The sequence below is a fragment of the Crinia signifera genome, chromosome 8 (genome assembly GCF_055691185.1).
Source record: "Crinia signifera chromosome 8, ASM5569118v1, whole genome shotgun sequence".
Classification (NCBI taxonomy): Eukaryota; Metazoa; Chordata; class Amphibia; order Anura; family Myobatrachidae; genus Crinia; species Crinia signifera.
Genome location: NC_139224.1, coordinates 165,032,904 through 165,047,973, shown reverse-complemented (window position 1 = coordinate 165,047,973; position 15,070 = coordinate 165,032,904). Strand labels below are relative to the sequence as shown.

At 44.2% G+C, this 15,070-nt stretch overlaps 1 protein-coding gene across 13 annotated transcripts in view; it reads right to left on the bottom strand.

The window, feature by feature from the left end:
* NFIA (nuclear factor I A) overlaps positions 1-15,070 on the bottom strand; it is a 244,592-nt gene that overhangs the window by 46,598 nt on the left and 182,924 nt on the right. For 10 of the 13 annotated variants that reach the window (XM_083157639.1, XM_083157638.1, XM_083157640.1 and 7 more), the window contains one exon: positions 12,946-13,074. The exons of the other annotated variants lie outside the window; for them this stretch is intronic. In XM_083157639.1, coding sequence (XP_083013765.1) covers positions 12,946-13,074 — 129 coding nt within the window. The remainder of the gene's footprint in view (positions 1-12,945; positions 13,075-15,070) is intronic. 13 annotated transcript variants of the gene reach the window in all.

The window sequence follows — 15,070 nt, the reverse complement described above, 5'->3', positions numbered from 1 at the left end:
AAGACCCTGCATGATCAATGCTTTGGTGTTTCTCTCTCTCTTTTCAGGGGTTCCCATAAGGGGAGACAATGAGAGCGGTCAGCAGTAAATTACTGTCCTTGCAAAGGAACTCCTTAGTGGCACCCCTGGCAGAATCTGAAGAATCCGGGAGATTAGGAGTAAAAAACAGGGCAGCAGGAGATTTGTAACTGTAACAAGAGCCTCCTGCAAAAGGTAGGAGGGTAGGCAACTGTGATCGACCCCACCCCTCCTCTTGTTACCACGCCCCCAACTTATTCTTTACCATTATACATATACTGTTATAGTCTGTAATAAAGATTTAAAATGTTTTACATTTGTGGTCTGCAAATGCTATCGCTCAGCTGTATTTGAGGCACTAGATATTTCTCCAATTTCAATTTTTTATAAATTGACTGCAATCCTCTGAAATTTGGAGAATGGATATGGGGGTCTGCCGCCTGTTCTATTAAAAACTTTTCCTAGTCAAAGTTATAGGTTGCTACAGAACTCAAGTTAGACAGCATTTTCAACTGTCTGAATAAGGTAACAAACATCTGGATTTTTTACACACATCCCCCCGTTAAGTCACTCAGAAGCGCCTCTCGTACACTGGGTGGGATGTATCAAGCTTTGGGGAGAATATGAAGCGGAGAACCTGCCCAATCAGCATCTGTCATTTCAAATACGCTGCAAGATAGATGATCGTTAAAAGTCGTTAGGATGCTTTGGGAAACTTCTCCAGTTCATCGCTCACTCAATACATCTCCCCCACTGTCCCTGTCTTACAGATTGACCATATCAAGAGTGCTAATTAGTAGCCCCGCTGATGTGAGATGCTTTCAAACATCATATAACAGCTGTGTTTATCGGAAGTATGAAGAGTGACTCTTTAATAGGGGAAGCTGGCAAGCCGCCAGGATCTGCAAGCGACTTTGCACCCCAGTGCCTAATGCAAGATATCAGCAAAGGAGGGCTGGAAAGTCATCTACCTCGGCAGATACTACTCTCAGAGCAGATACCCGGCCTGTCTCCAGCTCCTTCCTCAACTGCTGGGAATACGTTAATGGTATCCATTAGTTAGGAACACTCCCAGAGTAAATCCTTAAAAAAAAAAGCAGAGATTCCTCCTCTATATAGGCTTGCGTTTAGCTGACACATTCACAGGAAAGAGTATAATTATAAGAGAGCCATTATCGCGGTGGACTAATTAATCCATAAAACGCCTGTCAACAAGTCCCTTTTCAAGGATATTTCAACGATCTCTCTGAAAACTAATGACAGATCGCAGATTTCTGCTGCGCCGACACTATCTGCTCCGCTCGTGAAATTCTGCTGCTAATTATTCACTCGCTGGAAACCATTTTTCAACAGAGGAAGACATTCGGTGACTAAAGGCAGCCATTGTGAGTCTACAAAAGTTTTTTTTGCCTTCGAGAGGCGTAATTGGAGCCGGCTTGGGCAGCTGCTGTAGAACCACCGACCCCAGCAAGACCGTTCATATAAGTGGTGCTGTAAGTAGCGGCTAAAGAGGTAGAATTGTAAGCTTCTGGGCCCACGCCCTGATTCCCATGGACCTACAGTACGGAGAGCTTTTGTATACTGTGCACACGTAGAAGCGAATTTATGCATCTTTGTGTGTACGTCGCCCGATGTAACTTGGTCGGATTGGTCTTCCTGTGAAAATACTTTGCTTGGTCTTTCTAGCATCCTTTGATGTCTTTTCAGCCACGTCTTTGTAATCAGCCATGTTTTTATCTTCTGTGCCGTGGGATGCCAAGTACAAACGATAGGATACAGAGTGGAGTAAAGAAAGTACACAGCTCCTTGAATAGGATGGTGAAGGAAGCAGCAACTCAATTAGTAAAAGTCGCAGATGGACACTGGCAAGACAATGTTGTGTCAAGTTAAAGAGCAAAACTTTTAGGGCCTGGTGCGGTGTTGAACGTAGACCTGTTTGTAGAGCGGGCAATGCATCCATACACATTTTGATTGCATCTACACTTGAAGAGGCAAAACCTGGGAGAAATGCAAAATGTGGCTATGCATTGACAGTCAATATTTAACAACTTCTGATGGGTCCCTCCCTTTGATGTTTAGCTCCGCCTCCGAGGTGGTCATCCTTGCCCTGTTCCTTTCCCTGACTGTCTTACGGAGCCCCACCTCCCACGGCGTTACAGCTGCTGCACTGTGCAGTTCCAAATCCACAGTTGTAAAGGCAGTCTGAAGCTGGGTACACACTGGTAGATAGATCTGCAGATCAGACATCTACAGACGGATCGGGTAGCGTGTTCTCCATTTACACTGTCCGATTGGTTGCTATGGGTACCATCACATTTTTTCATTTTTTTTAAGCTTTAGTAAATATACCCCAGGTTTCCAAGATAGCCATACTTGATCACAGGTGATCACAGTACTTCTGTTACTTTTGTTTCCCCACCTGTTCTCAAGTATGAATATCACCAAGACCCATTAGTGTGCCTAGAGTAGAAATGGGGAACCTTTGGCCCTCTAGCTGTGGTTGAACTACACATCCCAGCATGCTCTGCTGCAGTTTGGCTGTTTGGACATGCTAAAACAGTTGCTGGGCATGCTGGGATGCGCAGTTCAACAACAGCAGGAGTGCCGAGGTTTCCCTTTCCTGCTCTAGAGGATCGAGGTTGGGAAATACTGCGCTGGCGGAATCACCGGCCAGTGCAATACTTAATCAGCGCCAATCTCCGTCTCCTAATAAGAACGTTTGCTGGAAAGGTGAATAAATAAGCGTTTGGTTGCTTTAATAGACTTGCACGGAACAAGTTAACACAATTCGCTGGCCATGCAGCGGTAATGCCAAATTAACTCTGCGGGACTTCCCCTCGCATCTATCTGTGTGCAAATCATTATTGCAACAGAGCTTTTCAGTTCTACTTGTGCCTGGTAATTATTGAGCGGCTACACAAAGGGAGGCTGAGTGTTCATTGGCCTCTCGAACGGAGTCTCAGCGTGGGGTGATATGGTTAATTTAAAATACGACTAACCTAAGCTCTTCATTTAGAGACAAATGGACGGAGCAATCCCCTCTCAATATTTTCTGGGATCTATTGAAATTCCCTCCTCTCTATGAGTGCAAGCGGCGCTGTAATTACACGCTTTTTTGCTTTTTATTTAATTGTAGTTTTAACAGATTGTGCGGTATGCATATTTTTTTCCACGCAACTCCACAATAACAATTAGCAACGCTGAGCAAAGACAATTAATAATAATAAAAAAAAAGGTTAGTCTATTATTCTGCAATCTCCGCAGAAAGGTCGCCAAGTCCTGGTCTTAGATTCCCCCGCAGATTCCGTGTAGAGAACGGGTATTGTGTGCGGATCGCAGCCACATCCGAGGAAGGGCTATTAGGTTTACAATACACCTATTATGTATAGCGCGTGATAAACACTACAAGTATTAGCCAACGTACACTACCATTAATGACCCGCGGGACTCTAGATAATTACAGAAGGGGTGACCACTGATCACGCTATTCATTACAGGTCCCATAAAAGCAGAGTACGAATGCCAAAAAGAAGTAAAGCTGCAATCTCTATCATAATATCCTTACGTGTACATATAATGCAGGGTACAATTTTGACTTAAAAATGATATAGGGCCCCATTTAGATGCAATTGCAGGGCTTCTAAAAAGCGATCATTTCGCCGGCGCACTGCCAGAGTGAAATCCCGCCTACGTGCAAGGCTGCGAATGGCATTGCAGCCTTGCAAAAACGGGAGGTTGACATCATGTGACATCAACCTCCCTGGCAGGCATCGGCCCGCCCACATTGCCAGAGTTTCTCCGGTTGGGCCCTGTGGCCGTCCCTGGCCCTCCCCTCCCCGTAGGAACGGACCAGTGAGTGTGTAATGCGCCAAAGCCAAATACACATGTACAAACCCCAACCATCAGGGTTGGGATCGAAATTCGGATAGCTATCCCGAATCGGCCCTGCACTGACAACTCTCACCCAGGTGACAACAAACCTCCGCTCCCTACACTTTTGGAAGGGGGAGAAATTCCCCACAGATTATTTTGTGCTGCGTTCCTACCCTTTAATCTGCCGTGGGATTGTGCGTGGATCGGCTCGTTTACAGACAGCGCTTGAGAATTTAATATATGTACATTTTGAAAAGAGCAGAGATCGGCTTTAGTAAATCAAGGTGACATTCTGAATAAGTGATGAAAAGGTGGAAAGACTAATTGTCCCTCGCCCGGCTTGTAATGAAACTGGCTACGTGAAGTGTAATTATTCTCCGATATAAAAAAAAAAAGAGACTCGGTCCGCAGTTAGGGAACAAAGGGAAGTTTGTGAGGGTGGAACCTCGGAAATGGAGGTGATGCAGCTCCAGGCGGACTGTAACACCTTCGGCGCAACACTGCTCCGCGTCCTCGCTGACAGGACAGACAAGAGACGTACACAAGTTACAGGGTTTTACTGGCTCATAAACGGGGCTTGGCTAGTGACAGAAAACATGCACCGCCGGGACAGCGATTTCAAAGGCATGCGTGTCGTGTATATCTGCGGAAGCCGCCGTTACAGGTATACAGGATGCCCCCGAGGGCAGACATCAACATGGCGCTTGTTTCGTGTTGTGCTCTGCAAGACCGTTATTAACCAGAAGGAACTTCTGCTGCAGAACGGAACTTTTAAAGTTCATAAAGGGTTAACTTGTAAATGTCAGCAGCTTGCCTTTCCCGTATTACTCCCTGAACGGCTCAATTTAGCTCCATTAAGGGTCAAAGGTTCAATGGGGTGAATTTACTAAGCTGGGAGTTCTATTAAAAACGGGATGTAGCCCATAGCAACCAATCAAATTTGCTGCCGACTGGGTAAAGTCGTGAAATCGTTAATATACCTCATCTAGCTACGACAGGAAGTGCACGATCCAAACTCCGCAGAAAATGCCTTATACCGGGTTGGTAAAATCGTGTGGACCAGGCAGACGCTAGGGTCTTTGTTGGCCAATCAATGGGGTGTGACATTGTAGATCTGTCACCTGGATACCGAATCGTTGACTATGTTGACCACAATCCTCCAGAACCCTTAACAGTTCACACAGAATCGGAAGTGAAATAATTAGATTCACCTGTGGATCTTTTAAAATACGTCAGTGAGTAATGAGTACACCTGCTGGGTGACATGGAAAACATGAACTGTTGGGGGTACTTGAGGACCGAGGTTGAGAATCACTGCTTTAAAGTATTCAGTACAGAAGTGTCTGCAACACTCCCTCCAGTATTTCCTGTCGGCGGCCATCTTCAGATAATCCTTTTTAGACAAATGTTGCGCTCAGAAGATGGCAAAAGCTCTGGCACAATATCCTGCCCTACATTTCCATAACTATGAGCTAAAAAACGATTGCAGGCAGCAGGTATAGGGGAGGAAGCCACTGCTGGGCGCACATGGGGGGTGGGTGGGGACACACAGCTTCAGAGGCATTATGGAAATGTCAGGAGATCCCCTCAATGGCGTCATCTTGGAGAAGAATGGTGGTGGTAGGTCTGTTGACCACTATTCGCGCACCAAATGATCACAAAATGTTGATTTGATGAGCCAGTCCCCATATTGCCTCCAATAAGTGCTACCAGAATGTCAATCACTCTGCGTCCAAATCTGCTCTTCAACAGTCATCTGTAATCCACTGCAATACTGTACATGCGCAGCGCAAAGAACATGCGTAAACGTCGGCATAGCGTCTACCGCTTAATAAAGCCTAGTGTTCCTGGTTCTTATCATCCCAAACATCGAGGGTTGGAACCTCCCTAGAGTCCAGCACTGCGCAGACCGCCACAATAACACGTGTAAGAAGTACCAGATGCGGGCAAGACGTGGGCGAGATCACATGTCCGGCTTTCGCGCACACCTCCTCTATGTTTTTCGCGCACAAGATGATTTACGGCTGGAAATCAGAGAAAAAAACTGAATAGAAAACATATTTTGTTTAGTGTAAATTTGGGCGATCTGGAGAAGAAGGGAAAAGCCGGCAGCTTCTTATAACTTGTCACAGGCGCAGTGCCGCTTACACTGTCCATACGGAGCTTTTACCAAGAAAGGAAAGCACCAAGCACAAACACTGTTATCTGCAGAACTGTCATATAGATCATACCACTACCGTACAGATAAGGAGAGGCGCCACCGGCCCTGGGGGTGGGGGGGCTGAAGGGCAGCGAGAGATGCTTTAACCCTTCATCGTCTGTCCAGGATACCCCTCCACCACTGATTGTTCATGTACATGGACTAATATTGCTAATTATTCCGCATACAGAAGACCGAAAGCTCTTACTTTAGGAGTAAATTTACTACAGCTTTTAAAAATGAAAAGAGGTGATGTTGCCCATAGCAACCATAAGATTCTGCCTATCATTTTCTAGGATGCAATACAGAAATGAGAGGCAGGATCTGATTGGTTCAATCAATAAAGGATTTGCTTTTCAACTGGAAAGCGGTGTAGAGACAGGTATTAGAGAGGTGGCCAAACCGAACCTAGAGATCTAACAGGACACGTTTTTCAGACCTCCTAGCTGGTGAACAGGTGTAGTTATTACTAACTGTCACATTTCCCAGACCCCCAAGCTGGTGCACAGTTGCAGTTATTACTGTCACATTTCTTAGGCCACCTAGCTGGCACACAGGTGTAGTCATTACTAACTGTTACATTCCCCAGATCACCTATCTGGTGCACAGGTGCAGTCATTACTAACTGTCACATTCCCCAGACCACCTACTGGTGCACAGGTGCAGTCATTACTAACTGTAACATTCCCCAGACCACCTATCTGGTGCACAGGTGCAGTCATTTCTAACGGTCACATGTCTTAGGCCACCTAGCTGGCGCACAGGTGTAGTCATTACTAACTGTCACATTCCCCAGGCCACCTATCTGGTGCACAGGTGCAGTCATTACTAACTGTCACATTTCTTATGCCACCTAGCTGGTGCACAGGTGCAGTCATTACTAACGGTCACATTTATTGGGCCACCTAGCTGGTGCACAGGTGCAGTCATTACTATAGTATCTGGCAGATTCCCCAGACCACCCTAGCTGGTGCACAGCTGCAGTCATTACTAACCGTTACATTTCCCAGACCACGTAGCTGGGGCACAGGTGTAGTCATTACTAACTGTTACATTTCCCAGACCACCTAGCTGGGGCACAGGTGTAGTCATTAATAACAGTCACAATTTTAAACATGTGCTGCTTTCATTCCAAACCGACACATTCTACAGACCGACAGGTGGCCTGAAAAACAAGAACGGTTGGTAGATCTGGAGGACCGGTTTGACCACCCCTGCATTATAATATTGCCTGTACTGAAAATACAGCTGCTGAAACAGAAGTGTATGTGTGCAATGTCACCTATACACCTATCGCTCAATCATTTATCACTGACCAAGTCTAAATGTATAGAACATTGGAATACATACGCTTTATCGACAGTCAATATGTTGAGAGGAGAATGCCGACACGGTTGTAAAGTTAGTTAATTTGAACTGTGTCAACATTATAACTTTAAACTCAATCGTAAAGATCATGTTTAAAGTTATAATTCCAGCAGGGGTAAAATGCCTTAACAACATGACAAATGTGTCGGCATCCCTCCATTTACATATTGATTGTAGACAAAGTGACTAATTCCCTATCACATCGGGCCTCATTCAGACGTGTGTGCAATGTTGATGACGCAGTGAAGCAATTATTTTGAACACTGTGAATGTCCCAGAGCGACACTGCGCAATCAACGCTTGCAGAGGCAGAAATAGAGAGACAGGTGGTCCCATTTTAGGGGAGGTAATGGGGTCTCTAGAAAAATGTAGGCATGCCAGTAATATTTTTCTGGGGGGGTCCCTACTGGGTATGGGTCGACAGTAAAAAGGTCAACCTATCGTCTTTGGGTCATTTTAGTCATTAGGTTGACCACTATTGGACGACAGGCCAGAGGACAACACACCAAAAAGGTTGACATACACAAAATGTTGACATGAAACAATCGACATGTTTTTTTTAATATATATCATTTTTTGGGTGTCTATGTGCACAAAGGTTGACATGGGCACCATTGAAGTGTACGCATTCGCTCGCCATGCTTCAGGCACAGTAATTTGCTGCGCTCAGCTCACTAATAAATTCCCTCTCCATGACCACTGGGTTGGTAAAGTCCTTTTTTTTGGGGGGGGGGGATTTGTAAAAAAAAAAAAACTCTCTTTTTGACTTGTTACCTAATGCATGTTGAACTTTTTGGCGTGTTGACCAATAGTGATCGACCTTTTTACCATCGCTCCCTACTCAGCTACTGCAAATTGCTCTGCAGCTGGGGAGGCCACGGCGTCCGAGAGCCACTGTCTAAGACATCGGACCAATGGTGCGAATGATATTTCCGGCTTACCTACATGAACGTCGCATATGAAATGCCGGCTTTGCACAAGATGGCGGCTGAGTCATTAGCAAATTTTTGCAAATCAACTGGAAACAAAATCACAGCTACCCAACCATCTACGTGCACCTCTGTTACAACCCCTTAACCCCTATTGTTACTCGAACTATCGTTATTAACGTTCTTCCTGACCTGACCCTTTCCTAGACTCAACTAAAACCTGTTCTGCCTGTGCAAGAATCGGTACAAGAACACGAGTGAAATCAGAAGCAGAACATCGAGGCACTGGGAGCACTGCCTTACCGGCTAACCCTCCGCAGCGAACCAGTCACTCGAGTCCAAGGTGTAAACAGTGACCTAATTTCCTTGCCTAATGAGACATCTGCTCGGAATCTATACCCAAGGTTACTGTGACGATCTCAGCGAAAAAATATGCCGCTTTATAAGGGAAGGACGTGTTATTCTTGCTGCACGCAGAGGAGCTGACAAGCGTTTCGCCCCAGCTGTGATTATGGAGCATTTTCATTCGAACCGTGGAACACAAAATTAGCAGTCGCAACGTACATAGGGATAGATGTTCATGTGCACAGGGGTGGGTGAACGAAGGGTAAGCGGGAGAAATTACATCATAGCTCAATCACAGCAGCGCTAACGAGGACTGGATTATTTGCTTTGAAGTCGGATCTTTCTACAGCAAACCTAAATTAGGCAAACTGTGGTGTTGCAGCTGTTGTTAGCCTACAACTCCCAGCAGGCAAAGGTTGTAGTTTAGCAACGGCGGAAGAGTTACAGTGTGCTCAGTTCTCCATAGGGGAAAAAAATAAAAACTTTAAATAATTTTTTTAGGTTCATTTTCATCGAATCTGCATAAAAAAAAAATCCTAATTTTTAAACGTATGGAGAAAGAGGACTAAAAATAGGCTCGTACCGCATGTTCCAAAAAGAGATTATACATATTAATAAAAATGTGTTTCCGGGAGTTTAAAGTATAACCTTATATTGCTGTTATATAGCTATTCTTAAAGGGAACAGACATGCTCTGACTGCATTGCTTATTTTGTAGCAAAAACAGTTAAGGGGGATCGGTCAGAGTTCTGGCAAATATTGACTCTGGGGATTAACATAAATGGCCATTTGTGCTGCTATGTCTTCCGTGCGTTTTGCAGGAGACACAATAACGTGGTAAAACAGTCAACAGTCCACAATGCAACAGTCGCTGTATCCACCTGCAGGAAATACATGGCAGCGACTCCTGAAGCATTGTGGGAAAATTTGGTGTGCCGGGGTGGGAGATATGAGACTCCGCTGCCAGCGACATACCGTCGGTGATCTGCAGTATAGTGACCGTATCGTTGATCAGCTAATCAGGTCTGACCGTCTTATGAAAACCTGGACTATAGGGCAAATTCCCACATATTCATTCCAAATAAAAAACTTTACTTTGTCCCATATCTGCATTTAGGGCCCGATTCAGCCAAAATTGCTGAAACGCGGCCTCACTGTTCATTCTTGGCCAACAAGAGAATATTAAGGCTAGGTCTCTTGATCTGTTGCTACCACACGCATTTACCTACAATTGATCCAGGAGTACATCTGCTACTACAGTGAATGCAAACAGTCAGCAGTGTCTCCTAGTATCATTAAATACATTAGTAAAACACTTGCACGTTTCACCATTTTGGGCAAATATAAGCCACCCCCATTCACTTCAACCTGGAGCCACAGGAGTGATTAAGCGATAGGAGTGCTCTACTTACTGGGAAACACTACTCTAACATGTGGAAATGATTTTAAGTGGTCAAACTACCATGCGTTCTGTCCTTATAGTAGTCAACTATCATTCATTGGTAGAACACTTTCATCATTCATAGTATATATATATATGGTTTCCCTCCCATGGGATGAGTCAACACAGATAGAAGGATTCATGGGCCAGGTCCTCTATAGCCTACAGTGACCATGCCCATAGACCACAAGAGAATCCACCTGGAGAATAATGTCTAGAGCCCGATATGATCCAAATGGAATTTATTAGACCATCGCGCCTCCCACACATCTTCCTCCAGAATGGAGAACCATTTTTCACTTTCATGTGTGGTGATCCTCCTCCATTAGTCAGTGTTTACAGCCATCGGATGGGTGCAAGCTCCACAACGGATGACATTATGGAAGATACCTAGAAAGGTCTTCCGTCTCGCTAAATGGTTTGATGGCCAAACAAATTTTATGGAAGATATCTAGAATGGTCTTCCTTTTCACCAAATGGTTTGATGGCCAAACACATATGGAAGGTACCTAGAATGGTCTTCCTCCTCACCAAATGGTTTGATGGGCAAACAAATTATGGAAGATATCTAGAATGGTCTTCATTCCCAACAAATGGTTTGATGGCCAAACAAACAGTTTGATGCATACACGGAAGGTCAAACTGCACAGATCCAGACAAACAGACAGAGAATGGTCGAGAAGATTAGGTAGAAGCAGGACAATTTAAAGAAAAACCTGGATGGAATTCTCTTGGTGTCAGCAATCCATGGTGATCCACGGTTTCAGGAATATAGAGCTAAATTGGTCTAAACCCGGGCCAAACCGGTACTCGATATTTACCAACGGTCCATGTTTTCCAAATCACCTAGCTAGTGCACAGCTGTAGTCATTACTAACTGTCACATTTTCAAACATGCTGCTTTCATTCCTACATGAACTGTTGGTAAATCTTGAGGACAGGTTTGGCCAATGTAAGATCTATGAAGCCCAAAGCTGCCTATGAGATTCTATCTAGCTAGAATGTGATTGGTCACTATGGGCCATACATCCCGTTTAGAATGTTTAATAAATCTTCTATTTAGTCTATGGAACCAGACTGAAGTTTTACTTATCATAGGTCCCACTCACTTACAGTCCAGATGACCAACGGTTAAAGAAAGAAAATACGAACAGATACTTTATACTATGAGAAAGAGGATGATAATTAAAAACATTAATAGCCATCATAGGCATGATTTATGCTTAACACTAATAAAACACATTCTTCTAGAAGGCAAAGTGGAAGCGTTGGGAGTATACAGAGCGCCAAAAGAGATATTTTATGCCAAAAAAAAAGGCTGACCTTTGGCCTCTTCATTTTAACAATAGGGAAAACAAATCTCCTAATTAATTAATTGTGTTCAAAAACAGCAGGGTAATTTCCCAGGAAGACATGTTCTTCATTTACCAGTAAGAATCCCCTAGATTTATTAAAGACCCATGAACGCAGATTTTGTTTAGGGCCCTTCTGAGTGATATCTCTTAAAAACCAGGTAGTGTGTATGCTCAATGTCTTTAACGATGCACGCTCCAGTGCAACGTTAATGACCCTGGCCTGACGACTAAAAAGGCAGGTCAATTTTGGCTTAATAGCCAATGACGTGCATGAGGAACAGGGGTGGGTGACGGCACCTAACGATATCGGTAGCTGATATCGTTCAGTGTGTACTGACTATCTTGTTTGACCAGCAGCACCTCCAATATAGTGAACTATACCAGCAGCACCGCAGAAACAGTGAACTATATCGGCGGTGCCACTAGGTCGCCCAGTGTGTTTGGGGCTTTAGAACCACGCAGAGTTGATTATATAATCTGCGTTCACCAGGCACCCAACAGGTCAGGAGCAACCAGGACATTTACATGAGTAACCATTGTGTCCTTACAGGTATTTTAAAAATGGACGCTCTATGCAATGGTATACAGTACATTTGTGAACTGCTTAAATCACAATACAGTATTCTGCAATAAAAGTATACATTATATTGTGTTGTAGACTATTGCCCATTTCTGATGCAACCCCCCAATAATCTTCACAACAGTACTATAGCATATAGAGTTACAGGGCCTGGTTCTGAGTTGGGTGTGACTCTGCGGCACAGACGGAAATGGCAGTCCTTAGGATACAGCGCATGCGCAGATTTACAAATGTCTGTACATCTCCACCATATACTGTGTTGGCCGGACCTTTGCCGGATATGGCTAACAGTGATATTATCGTTTTTTGGGGGCAGGAATGGTACAGTGACAATGCAACTGCACAGAAGCCTTCTAACTTGTGGGCGTGTCATGGGCACCCAGCGAGTTGCGTGTACAGGTGAGGGAAACAAGTTTTGGTTGATGCTAATGGTGGTGCTTAAAATGGGCGGGCGGCCTGGCTTCTCGCTTGGGGACACACGAATCTTTGCATTATCTGTATGGAATCTCACATTAACATAAAGTGGAAATTCTGGCTTTCACGACTTCACCCAAACACGACCACTTTGCGTCCAACTCAAAATCAGCCCATTATTGCGCACATTGAACAACAACACAAAGAATTCTTTAAATCCAGGATAACTGTACATACATGAACCCAGGACTTTGAGATGTCAGAGATAACGGCAGATTATTTGGAGCAATGTCATGATAACACCACGTAGAATACAAGTTCAGCCTGAACTCTAGTGGTCTACACGGCCTATCCAGAGGTAACACAGCATGAATCTTAGCGCAGCGCTGTAAGGGAGAGGGGCTCTGCGGGCAAGGCCTCACCTCTGGGTCCTGTTATGACAGGTCGATGATGCTGTGTGAAAGCCGTTCCAAGGGAAGAGGTCTGCGAAGGAGAAGGGCTGCTGAAACCAGACTTCTCTGACTTCTTTAAGGTAGTAGGCGATGGCATTCCTGGCAAGAATGATTGATAAGTGCAATTTAATAATGCTAAGTCATGGAACCACAGCCTATGCATTGTGAATGTAGGTGCAGAAGCAACAATCAAATCAGTGATACTCAACCTTCTGGGCGCAATATTGGTTGCCCACAATAAACATGGCCGACCTGTGCTCTAGCCGCCTTTAGCCGACAGCCCCTCAGTCTGGGGAACACAGAACCTCCTATCATAACCGTTTCCTTTCTGATGTACCTAAACAGCTACAGGGACCATTATGGGCTATAGTTTCTCGGGCCAAGCACTGGACAAACCCGAGGCTGACTATAGAGTACACAAGCCAAGGTGTGGGAATCCGGGCAGCGTCCCAACATAAATAAATTTTAATTCTAATTAAAATTTCAGTTTTTCAAATGGTAATAATTTAATTGCTTTAATAAATGACTACAGTGTAACACCAAAAAGCCCCAAATGACTAGGTCAGAAGACATTTAGAAAACTGTTCTATCAGTAAGTGTTGAAAACGCACCGTAAGCCAAACCAACCAATCAGGTTGTAGCTTTCATTTTTCTGGTACAGGTCACAAAATACAAGCCAGCATATAATTGGTTGTCAAGGGTAAAAACCACCCTTTCCTTCACCTATGGAATGTTTTTTTTAAATAAATGTATTTGGTGCTATACCATCACAAATATAGCGCCAATCTGGGGTGTCTAAAAGTCTCTAAATCTATCATCTCCGAAGGTTGAGTATCACTAACCAGGCTGTAAAGGGAAAGAAAACATTGAAAGCAAAGTTAATTCATAGGTTAGTTGAGGAGTCATTGTCAGTTTTTATGGTACACTACTTAGCAGGTATTAGCTTGGGTCTAGATGTGGTGTCGGACTACACCTGTCCAGGAGTGTTAGAATTTAAGCGATGATAAATAGCTGCATCTGATTGGTTGTTAGGAATAGCTCTGATTTTATTTGGCCAAATAATTGGTACATACATTTATGGGGCACTGAGGGACAGGTTTATTAAGCCCGGGTGAAGTGATAAAGTGAATGGTATTTTATCACCAGCCAATCAGCTCTTAAATGTCAAGCGACAGGCTGGGTTTAATAATTACAGTTATAAGCAGATTGGCCGGCGATAAAGTACCAGCCACTTTATCACTTCACCCGGGCTTAATATATCTGTCCCTGAGGGGCAGATTTGTTAAGTCTTGTGAAGTGATAAAGTGGAAGGTGATAACACACCAACTTTATCACTTCAACGTGGTAAACATGCTTTGAAGAGACTGATGCTAATGGTGACAGACAGACATTAGCTGTGAGTAATGCAAGGGAGACAGGACAACTCCGCCCAGTAGGACGTATGTAGATTTGGGTGGAGTTCAGGGTATCAAGGTAAAAAATAAAAAAATAATTACCAGGCTGATCTCTACCCTCATATACCTTGGTCTGTATTAAGATGGTCATCAGGTGCCAGCACCACGAAACAGGCCACAATTAGAGTACCACGGGATTGTGGAGAATACCGCACACAGCGATAGTGAAGTACATTTCTAACTTGCAGCTTTTTTTAACTTTTAGCTGTTTTTTTTTTTTAACATCTAATTGACGCAAGTTCCTCTGAACTAGATCATAACAATTTAATGGTGAGGGCATTTAAATAATCTTACATCCATGTATAAATTAGGTACAGAGGGATTACGAATCCCTCTTTATGGGTCTAATTCAGGGCTGTGCGCAGATCATGCGCGGCTGAGATTTCTCATTTGGGAAAATATGCAAATTAAAAAAGTTGAAAGATTCTCCTTGCACACTTCCATTGGACAGACGGACCAAGCCCTGCGTTGCCGCCTTTGCATATTTGAGCAATGTACAAGTGCGCTGCTGCATCTGATCTCTCTGCCACTGCGGCACCATTGGTCAAAACATCGACTCGTCGAGCAACCCGTCTCGTTTGTAACTTTCTTAAGCTATGGTCACTGTCGCCACGAACGAGACCGCATCTGCAGGCTGAGAA